Source organism: Triticum urartu, unplaced genomic scaffold (genome assembly GCF_003073215.2).
Source record: "Triticum urartu cultivar G1812 unplaced genomic scaffold, Tu2.1 TuUngrouped_contig_5064, whole genome shotgun sequence".
Taxonomy (NCBI): Eukaryota; Viridiplantae; Streptophyta; class Magnoliopsida; order Poales; family Poaceae; genus Triticum; species Triticum urartu.
In genome coordinates this window covers 1-11,866 of record NW_024115706.1, presented here as the reverse complement: position 1 = coordinate 11,866, position 11,866 = coordinate 1, and the positions used below count along the sequence as shown (strand labels likewise).

The 11,866-nt window shown below is 44.1% G+C and overlaps 1 protein-coding gene across 1 annotated transcript; it reads right to left on the bottom strand.

Moving 5' to 3' along the window:
• Positions 1-1,184: 1,184 nt before the first annotated feature.
• Positions 1,185-7,889, bottom strand: LOC125528722 (probable LRR receptor-like serine/threonine-protein kinase At1g51810). Its single transcript, XM_048693155.1, has 12 exons — positions 7,784-7,889; positions 6,921-7,488; positions 5,892-6,382; positions 5,093-5,237; positions 4,681-4,752; positions 4,523-4,588; positions 4,373-4,453; positions 3,617-3,771; positions 3,265-3,497; positions 2,988-3,117; positions 1,944-2,003; positions 1,185-1,858 (listed from the first exon to the last, which is right to left on the bottom strand). Exons 1-12 carry the CDS (start codon positions 7,887-7,889, stop codon positions 1,188-1,190), a joined length of 2,778 nt encoding a protein of 925 aa, XP_048549112.1. The 3' UTR covers positions 1,185-1,187.
• Between the last annotated feature and the right edge of the window lie 3,977 nt (positions 7,890-11,866).

Genomic DNA, 11,866 nt, shown 5'->3' with positions numbered 1-11,866 from the left:
CGGACACAGGCATCCGTGCGGGCGCAACTGCTCTTTCGATGGGCAAGGGAAGATTTCCCTTAATTACAGATTATAGTTTAATCTTAACAAGCACAACGTTCGGTGGTGGCACGTAGTTCGGGGGCCACGAGCCCGTTTCTTCAGTTGTACTGCAAATAAATTCAGTGCAAAGACAACAGAAAAGTCGCAAGTTTTACACGGCACAAACCTCCTGCTCTTCTTCCTCCTTGCGATTGTGTGAGTTCAGAGAGAGAGAGAAAACCAGATGGGGAAGCGAGATTTGCCAACATGAAGCGTGCATAGGGAAACCATGCAGGTTATATCTATTTTTTCACACTGTGCAAGTTTGTGCTCCGTACTTGGTTAGGATGAATTATTCTTCCAGGATATCGCGCGGTGGCTCAGAACCGAGGCGTGAACTGAAAGCGTCCCCAAATGGCATACACGCTTGTACTGTTAATATCTGGAGCCATGAGATTTTATCTTTGAGGGAATGCAGCTATGTGTGAGATAAAAAAAGACTATTGGACAAGGGACACACGGAGGAGTTATGGGCTGTTGATACATGCCAAGGGCCGACACGCGCGACTCTCGCTCGGTACGTCCAGCCCGTACGTTACCGCTCTGCCGCTAGGCGGACGGCTAGGGGTTGTCGGGATACAAGGCCACAACAGTTTGTGTTCAACGGGGACGAGGATGAGGCCCTGCAGCGGGCGGCGGCCGAGTCGAGGAACTGCCGTCGGGCGGCCTGGGACCATGAACGGGATCGGCCTCTTTACAGCTCAGGTTCGGACTCGTTCCTAATTCTGTGATGGTCCATGACTCGGGAAATGTTCATAGGGTTTGGTAAAAGTAGCACCTATTTTTTTTAGCTTATTCCACACAATGCGTGACACATTAGTGATAAATAAGCAGAATTATTAATAAGCAACGCTTGAGCAGACAACTTGTTTAAGATATCATGAGTTCTCACATGAAGAAAATGCTAGCTTTTTGAAAATTACTCCAAATAAGTAGCGGAGTTCGCACAAAAACAAAACAGAAAGGAAAACACCACAGACGTGCTAGAAGCATAAAATGAATCGATTACAGTTTATGAACAACAAACCAGATTACCAAACTCATTTGAGCAGATTACCAAACTTGGACTAACCAGATGCAACAATAACTCAGTAGGAGTTTCCCTTTCACCGTCCAGATAAAGGGATTAATTCAGACATCCCACCGGTATAACCAGACCGGAAGGAGTTCTCCTCGTTGCTTATTCCAGAAATCGTCAACTGAAATTGCCTTCGAATTTCAGCATCCATGGGGTTCATACTACTAGTTGAAGCAGAAATAGACAACTTTTCGCTTGAAACTACTGGCAACAACTCTTTGAGCCTTGAAACAACCTCGGTCATGGTCGGCCTGTCAATGGCCGCATTTTCGACGCAGTTCATGGCGAGGTCTACCACACTCTGGAGTGAACCAGCATCGTACTGATCCAACAACCTCTTGTCCACAATGTCATGAATATTGCCCATGGCAATCTTATGGCGTACCCAGTTTGGTAGATGAAAGGTTTGAGGCTCCATCAGTACCGGGGGCTGGCCAGTGATGATCTCCAACAGCACGATGCCGAAGCTGTAAACATCTGTCTTGACTGTGAGTTGGAAAGTTGCATGGTACTCAGGGTCGAGGTAGCCAAGAGTGCCAGCAGCAACAGTAGATATGTGTGTGTGAGCATCATTAAAAGCCCGGGAAAGCCCAAAATCAGATATTATCCCCACCAGATTCTTGTCTAGAAGGATGTTGGGGGTCTTTACATCTCTGTGAACTATTGATGGGGTGCATGACTCGTGTAGATACTCCAGCCCTATAGTTTATTGAAGTTCATTCTTAGTCAAAACAAGCATACATACATACAATACATAAAATTAGTAAATAATTGAAATATGGACCTTGTGCAGCATCAAGTGCAATATGAAGTCGTTGTTCCCAATTCAAACTATAGTCATCTCCTGCATCAAGAAATACAAGATTAATATAAGTTCCTTGATATGTGTATAGCACATAAATATACATTTTTATTATTGGTACTACTACCATTATTACTACTACTACTAGTTCTACCATCACTACTACTACCACCACCACCACTATTAATACTATTATTGTTACCATGTTCTACATATACTAACAAATTATGCACACTGCCTTAATGGTTGAGCATTGAACCAATTGATATATTAAGATCTTAAACCTGCATAAAACTGAGCTTTGATATTCGAGAGGCGCCTGATGCTTTTCCTTCTCTTTAGAAGAGTTTTATTATACCTAAATCAAATTCAGAAGAGAACCAACTATCTTCGAAAGATGCTTACAATTCCATCATGTCATTGTTATGACTCTAGGAGTGTGACTATGCTTTCCTCAGTTTGTTAGCCATATATCTATGAACAATTAACCGAACATTACATGGTTGTGACTTCAAGAATGTACAGCTAGGGACTTACTTCATACTACATACTCTACATATACATAGCAAATTAGCTCCACCAACGCAAATGCATTTACTCAGAGTAAAAACTAACAGTCTAGGCAACCAGCCACACTTGTAACAAGAAATCATGTTCACAGTAGGATGTCAAAAGCTGAACTACTTTGACTTCAGAGTTCATTTTTGTACTTATGGACATGTCCTATGATTTTGACATTATTCTACAAAACACCATATATTCATATATAATATGAGAAGTACTTGTATCTAAAGGGTTAATTAAACTATGTGGTCAAGGTGTCTGTTTTGATTGTTTGTTTTGGAGGAATTAAAACCTTGAATTTGCCAACTTGCATTTTAAATTTTACAGATTTTAGGTTTGGCCGAGAGTTAAAATTTATTGATTTAAGTCACAAACAGCCTCTATACAAATTTAACTACAACTTAACAAGTCAACTATGTTTGATATAAACATTAATAAAAGGTAAACAATTAAAAAATAAACCTCCTCTTATGAGTTGTTGAAGATTCCCTCTCGACATGAAGTCATAAATGAGAGCGAGGCACTTCTTGTTTTGGCAATATCCTTTCAAAGTCACAAGATTCTTGTGATGAACTTTGGACAAGGTTTGTACCTGCGGGAATACATATAGTTACCAAACATACAAGCCAATTGCATTTATTGCATATGGACTCAATAAAGGGTATATTTATCTTGTTGACTTATTGTGTATTGTCTATTGAAGAAACCATGATTCGGCCATGTTTGTTTCGTGTTATACCTCAGGGAGGAAGTCTGTTGACTCTGTTATTGATGTTTCCATCAGAACCTTAACGGCTACTTCATCACCATTTTCCAGTGTGCCATGATAAACAATACCAAAACCTCCTTTTCCAATGATTGATTGGAAGTCATTTGTTATGAGCTTGAGCTCTACGTACGTGAATCGTTTGATGTCAACATGTAGGGAAGCTTCCTCTTCATAGATGGCATAATCCTCATGGTCTGACTTCCCTGTATAGTCAAGAAGTTATGTTTACATGAAAGTTTAGATATAAAGTTGTTGTCTAATGTCTACCTAATTTTATTGCAGCGATGAAAGGGGATTTTAGAGCGTAAAAGTTATATTTTACCTTTCCAGCATAACTTCCAGGTTATGCACATCAATACTAGGAGGGATACCAGTACCACAGGAACCGTCACTGCAATAAGCATCGTTTGTATGGTATTCTTCTTATTTGAGCAGTACGTATCTTTGACTTTCGAGCATATGGGGTTGCCTTCCAATCTTGTGACACAAATGCAGAACATATCTATAAATCATCTCTCAAACATATTAGCTACAACAGCTCTTCAAGGTTATGATTGTAGCATACCTCCGTTTTCTAACACAACTAATCCTCTAATAGTTCTTATAAGGACCTCCAACCTCTTTACTAACAGACTGCATGGTTTTCAAATCGCATCCCATCATGAATAGGTCACTATCTGCCTATCACATTGAAGGCTCACAAATGATAAATCATTTTGAAGTTACCGGGGTATGCTTGGATAAATAAGCACTGCAAAAGTATGTCTATTTTGTGGCACACTAATTGGGTGCCACAGCTTAATCACATTTGATGAGTGTTTATGCATATAGTTGGTTGAGCTATGGAAGTGTGTTACTGCAGAAGGAGAAAGTGAACATGTGGAGCTCTTGTTTGACAAGGCGTGCCAAAGGAACAGAATGTGTTTCCACCAATAATTTATATAATATTTGCAACTACTGTTTCTAAATGTTGAATTATTTCTGTGATAATGAACCTTGGGTTGAGCTTATTGGTGTGTTTTTAGTTTGATAAGAAATGGAAATATATCAAGGAATTGCGCAATAGAGCATGCCAAACCTTAAATCAAGCAAGCCAGCCTGGAATCTTCGAAGAATAGAGTCGGGGATTGGCCCAACGAGCTGGTTGTTTGACAAGTTGCTGGAAAATAATAGTTAAAATTATTCATATGAAATCTATATCATCAACCACATATGCAATCAGACTTACATAATTTTGAGTGACTTTAGTTGATAGTCTGGAATAGCTCCCGTCAAATTGTTGTGTGATAAATCCCTATATATGTTTTGTGCTTAGGGTCAAAATTATGTCAACATAATCGCAATAAGTGTCTAGCATATCAATACATTGTGGTAAGTAGCACTTACAGGTTTTCTAGTGATACCATGTTCATGAATGATATGGCTAATCGACCTTTCAACCCAGTGGCAGAGAGATTTCTGCAAAAGCAACTCATGTTACAACAAGTTCTATTAATCTAGTGATTTCATCAAGCTGACATATATTTTCAAGATTATGTAACCTTATTTCTATGGTCAAGGTGGTACAATAAATTACATGATTGTCATTTCAACCAAATTATCTGTGTTATCAAGATCTTAGCCGATAAGAAACATGACCGAGTGTCTGCATTGTAAAATATTTGTACATAACAGTACATATTTGCAGAAACACTTAAATCAAGAGGGGGCTTTTGTGGAGCATTAAACTTATGCACTTAAATTGTAAAAATGAACTCTAATGCTTTAATTTCAAATGTATATGGTATTTTGTTCTTACACTGAAACAATCCTTGGATTCTGGTTGCTCTTTGAGTAGTCGCAAGTCAAACCTTCCCAGGAATATTCTCTAGGGGAGCACGGATCTCCATTCCAATTTATCCGTGTCAAATTGTAGTGCTTCTTGACTTCTTTCATGTAATGGACTACAATAAGAAAAACACAGAAAAAATGAACCCGGAATAAAAAATATGAATATGTTGCTCTGGTTATAGGGCTTATATGTATTAAAAAGATGAAAACATTAACTTAAGTAGTTGTGTTATATGAGGGCATCCTTTCCATTTTCCGGATTGGATTTCTAAGGATAGAGGTTATTTTTCAAGGTTTTGATTTTATCGGGGTGTCTCCGTATATACAAGGAGATACCTGCCATGAATGAAGTATACTAGAAGCTACCCTAACTTTCTCCCATCTCTCCCCTTTCCCTAGCCAAAGCATCTCCAGCAGCCTAAGTCACAGGTCATAATAACTACTTGCAAAGTTTTTTCAGATGCAAGTATTTATCTTTTCATATAATTGAATAAATTTATGAATTCATTGCTCAACTATGGTCTTAGCCATGGCTCATTGGCAATTTGACGTTTATATTTCGGCTTACTCAGGAGTTGAGTATACTAGTGAGCCAGCCGGCTGATGAACTTGTTTCTACTACTTTAATGAGGGGTCCTTAAGATTTCTTTATAAACGCATGCATATAGCTAGAGGTGCTATTGAACCAAGTGAATAAATTGCATGACGACCATGCATATACTAAATGATAAGTGTGTAATGAACGTGTAGTATATACATCAGCTTACCATCTTCCGAGTCAGTAGTGAGGTTATCCATCCGAACGAGGGAGTAGAGCTCGAACGCGTTGATCAACGGCTGGAGTGTCGAGTTGGCCGTCTTCTTCAGGATGAAGGATGCATTTGGGTTGCGCAAGAACCGACCGTTCTGGTGCATGCTGTCCACCTGGAATCGTGAAGGGGAGAAGTCTGAGAAGAGCAATTCGCCGTCGCTGTAGATGTCGAACCTCCTGTTCGGGTTGCTCCCATTGATCTCGGCAAAGTGAAATATTGGGAGAAGCTGCAGGCTCTTAGTGTCTAGATTGGGAGAAGGTATCGGAGAGATGATCATCCCGGAAGAGTTCATGGATGAGGTCAAGGCATTTTGCATGATGACCGACGGTATATGGAAGAAGTTGTTGCCGGGGAGGCTCTCCACTTTATTGCTAGTGTTGAGGTTCCTCCTGGGGTTTAATGGGGGCTGTCTTCTCCAGAAGCGGTCATAAATGTCCGTTGGATACCTTAATCGAACACAAGGACACACAAAAAAAGACAGATAAATACTCCCTTCGTTCCATAATATAAGGTTTATTATTTTCTGTGCAAGTCTCCGTTTGAATGTTTTTCTGAGATTATAGAATGAAATCAACATCTGTAATAGCAAATAGATAAAATATGGAACTACTTTTCATGATGGATCAAATGATATAAATTTTGTATTGTCGATATTGATATATTTTCCTATAAACTCGGTCAAACACGGCCTTGTTTGACTTTTGAAAAAACAAATATACCTTATATGAGAAACAGAGGGAGTAGCTAACATGGTACCGTTAACGTTTGGCATTTACTTACAATTTGTATGGGATCTAGCAGCCCTGACTACTCATCGCCTTGAGATTTACTACTATAAGTTTTTTGTTAGAAGCAATTGCAGGATAAAGGAAAAAAAGGATCAAACACTTTATATGCATTGAGGTGGCAAACTGAATCGAAAACCATTAGCAGGCACGACTTAGATCTACTCCAAAATTATTATGGATGGACTCCTCATCTCACCTTGTGATATAGTCGGCGACGTTGCCCAATCTGTATCGACTATGAAGGCTGATTGAAACCGAAGTATTGAAAAAAGGGTACATCATATCTTCGAGTGGCCTCAGCTCCAACGAGGATATGAAGGGAATCCCTGAATTGAAGTTCACCAAGCAGATGGACACGAAGTTGCTCGGAGCAATGGTGAGCACCTCTTTCCATACCATAGTCGATGGTTTAGTGTTTGTCAAGTTCACCGCCTCCCAGAAATTAACGCCGATATGGAGCCCAAAAAGAAAGAGTGACCCATCCCGAGTCTTGTTCAACCCATCATAGTTGCCATAAGTAAACGTGGCTCTCAATAGATACTTCTTACCAATGGTGGATGGCAGTGTATAGCAATTCCTTGAGCCATCAGGGAAGCTCCTCAGGGTTTTTTGTTGCTCATTTGTGGCATTAGCCATAAACTCTTGAGACATCTGTTTTCTCATGCCACCCTCGACAAATCTACCGTCAGGATCGAACCGTAGCCCAGTGGTGCTGTCGTTGTAGGAACTGCTGTTTCTCAATCCACAATCGATGCTTATGAACCCTATACAATGGAGAATATGTATAAATTCCATGTGTTCCAACTTCCAACAGTTTGGGATTCCGCATCATTCTATCAATGAAATGATACACAAGCGTTGCGCATTCGTGAAAAAAATATATCATTAGCTGATACTGAGAAGCTGATAATAATGTATGGATGTTCAGATTACTGTAAAGCGAGATTTCTTCATGTAGCATGCTGAAGTAAACAAAACTGTACTGTATGAAAATGGAGCATAGCTTAAAGATCTGTAGGATATACAGCAGAAAAGCTAGGAGGATATGGCTTGTGTTACCAGAAGGAGGCTGGCCGTGGACTTGAATCATCATGACCAGGTTGAGCAGCAGCGCCAAGATCCATGCCAGTTTGGTACTTGGCCAGCAAATGAAATTGATCACCATTGTTTCAAGGAAGAAACGGCATGCGTATCTGCTACAAGTGACTTGTGGAGCTAGTTATATAGCAGAGGAAAATTAATTAATTAGCACATACGGTTTAGTGCTTGCTTTCAATGACATGGCCTCGATCGCCGCATGCGGCCTGTTAACGGTGTGAAGAATACAAAAGTTTGTTCATCGGTAGGTGAATTTTTCTTTAAAGAAATGCAACTTGCATTAATCTAAGGAATTAATAGAGATACTGCAACTTGCCGTGGAATTTTGTTTGGCTGTCTTTGCAATTTTCCTGGAACTGGTGCGTTTTGACCAACCATGCAACTCGGTCCAATAAGCTATAGCGAAAGCACACGTTGATCTTTCTTTGACCCAATTCTGCTATGCTATGTTAAAGGACTACCTTTAACATAAAATAAAAGAAAAAACATTCAAAAGGCTAATGTAATCGCACATTGAACTTGGCGTGGTTAAGCCAAGGATCGTTTCCTAATCATCAAAATGATAGTCAAAGTTGAACCCACGTGGTTAAGAAGCCGGTGCACCCGAAATCCAAATATAAAACACTTCTCCAACGTAAACAAATATCACAACCCCAAGCAAAACAACGTGCGAGCTAATTCATTAAACTCATTCCAAGCAGCCCAGGCGAGCTTGACCAAGACACTTGGGAATCATTCCTGTGATTGCACGCGACACTTTACTTTGGCTCGCATGAATTAGCAGTTTGGGCGGCCGCCAGCTTACTCAACTCCGCAGACATCTTTACCGACAAATCAGTTGCATGCTTAAGCAAAGTTCATTGTGACCATGTCACAAGAAACGGTCCAGCATGCCCTACAGTGAAATGTGATGCTTAGAAGGGTTGATGGGCCTGCTTGACCCCAAATATACAGTGGTAGCCCAAATATACCCTAACTATCATCGGATTTCGAAAAAAAACCCTATCATGTTTGGGACACTTTACCCCCTAATAACCTATACAGTATTTTGGTATAATTAACCCCCAATCTAATGGAACCGGGCAAATGTCCCCACAGACATCGGTTTATCATCCGATTCAGGTAATGTGCTGTTGGTTCAGCTGTTTTGCACTCCCAAAATTCAAAACCGTTCTGATCTAAAACGATCCTGCTCCTTGAGAGCCGCGGCGTTCCCTGCCAACCCACCGTCGCGTATATAATCATCCTCGTGGATTGCTGAGTTGCATGCCGTACCGGTGTTGATGCCTTTAATCTTGATAGTATCGGAACAAAGCAATGACCCACCTTATTCTGGTACTCATTGGAGAATGAAGATCTTTGTAACACCACAGAAGAAGGCCCCTCATGCTAGGCTTATTAGAGGACACCGGCCGTGATCCTTGGCCAGCGGCCGCCAGAGAGTGGTCATTGTAGTGCCCGTCGCTCCTGCCGGCCACCACGGCACCACCACACCGCTTGGAAGGACTCCTTTCGAGTTCTGCCGTGTAACCATTAACTCTTCCTAGATTCTACATGTTAAGTTGTGCAGTAGAGATGCTCCTCGAGCGTGCACCGTCAACATAACAGTACTCATCTCTTAAAAAAACAGTACTCGTCTGATTTCTTGCAGGCATGTCCGCGGTCGCACACTTGAGCGTCGGTAGGCGGAACATGGTAGCCGTCTTGACCCCAGATATACCGGCGAGGTGACATGGCAACGAGGAACAAGCTGCACTTTGAGCGTGCCCACGTCAGGCGCCGTTGCAGGCTTAAACCCGTCTCCCTCCCTATCTCTATTTTTGCTGTTAGGTTTTAGGTGTCTTGGACAATTTGAGTTTCGTCAGTTAAGCACTTAGCAGGTAGGTTCAGTTAGCGTTTTTTCAGCAAAGTTTTAGCTCACCTGCAGGTGGTTGCGATTTGTGAACCATCAACTAGGATGTAGGATTACCTTCTCCGTTGAGAGAGATGTTGCTCAATCCGGCCAAGATCACGGTCGAGGAGGTCGCGGGCCACCTCCGGGCCGTCGAGGCATGCCTGGATAAGGAGCAAGGAAACAGCGGTAGCGCTGTCGAGGAATGCCTGGATGAGGACCAATGAAGCAGCGGTGGCCAGCTCCTCCTCACCGAGCAGCAGCGGGAGGCTCAGAAGAAGCAGCCTCGCGGAGGCGGCGCTGCTAGGAACGGTGAAACCCGTGGGACCGGCCGCACTAGCGATGGAGAAAAGGGCGGGAATCCTCGTCAACATGCCTCGCCAATACGCCGTCCGAACTGTAGACGGGAAAGTTTGCAATACAATAATCATTGTATTGATGGGGTGCTGGTACACGTATATATAATACAAGGAAAGGTCTCTACCTCAACTATACAGAAACTGGACCGAAACTCCTGGAAGACGGGAGTAGGCAATCCCTTAGTCATCACATCAGCAAACTATTGCGTCGTCGGCACGTGGAGAACCCGAACACGGCCAAGGGCAACCTGCTCGCGCACGAAGTGAATATCGAGCTAAATATGCTTCGTCCGTCGATGGTGCAACGGGTTGGCGGAGAGGTAGACCGCGCTGACGTTATCGCAGTAGACAAGAGTGGCCTTGTGAACATCACAAAGCAACTCCTGGAGCAGCTGACGTATCCAAGAGCACTCGGCCATGGCGTTGGCCACGGCGCGATACTCTGCCTCGGCGCTGGAGCGGGAGACCGTGGGTTGCCGCTTCGATGACCAATAGATCAATGAGGGCCCAAGGTAGACGCAGTAGCCTGACGTAGAGCGTCGCGTGTCGGGGCAGCCAGCCCAGTCAGCATCCGAGTAGGCCACGAGGTCGGTGGAGGCGGAGGCCGTCAGGGTGAGTCCCAAGGACATGGTGCCACGTATGTAACGGAGAATATGCTTCACCAAAGTCCAGTGAGAGTCACGCGGGGCGTGCATATGGAGGCACACCTGCTGAATAGCGTACTGTAGGTCGGGGCGAGTCGGCGTCAAGTACTATAAAGCACCGACAATAGAGCGATAAAACGCTCCATCGGACGCGAGAGACCCCTCCAGATCAGAGACCTTTGCCTTCGTGTCGACGGGGGTGGGCGCCGGCTTGCAGTTAAGCATACCGGCACGCTCAAGGAGCTCGCGGGCGTACTTCTGCTAATGCAGAAAGAAACCGTCAGCCTGGCGGATCACCTCGATGCTGAGAAAGTAGTGCAGGGGCCCCAAGTCCTTGAGGGCGAACTCATCACGAAGACAAGCAGTCAGCCGCTGAAGGAGATCGGGGGTGGACGTCGTGAGGATGATGTCGTCGACGTAGAGCAGCATATATGCAGTGTCAGCTCCCTGATGATACACAAAGAGTCAGGCATCAGAGCGAGTGGACCGAAAGCCCAAAGACTGCAGGAAGGCTACGATACGCTGGTACCAAGCCCGAGGCGCCTGCTTCAACCCGTACAGAGAGCGGGAGAGCAAGCACACGAAGTCGGGGTGCTCGGCGTCGACGAAACCAGTAGGCTGCTCACAGAACACCTGCTCGGCGAGATGACCGTGCAAGAAGGCGTTGGAAACGTCCAACTGATGCACAGGCGAGGCGCGCGAGCCGGCCAGCTGAAGGACGGCGCGGATCGTGCCCGGTTTCACAACCGGGGCGAAGGTGTCAGTGAAGTCCACGCTTGCGCGTTGCCGAAAATCATGAACCACCCATTGAGCCTTGTAGCACTTGAGAGAACCGTCCGGGCGAGTCTTGTGGCGAAACACCCACTTGCCAGAGATGATGTTGGCACGAAGGGGTCGCAGAACAAGTTGCCACGTGCGGTTGCGCTGTAAGGCGTCGAACTCCTCCTGCATCGCAGCTAGCCAGTGGGGATCCCGAAGGGCAGCGCGAGCGGAGGTGGGGACGGGTGATGGCATAGACGTCGAGGCGGCGCACACATACTCGTCGGCGGAGTAGCGCGTGCTAGGACGAAGCACTCTTTCTCGGGAACGGATAGTCACGCCAAGTGGCGTGGCAGTAGGGCCGACGAGTGCCACGGCGGCGGGGGCACCC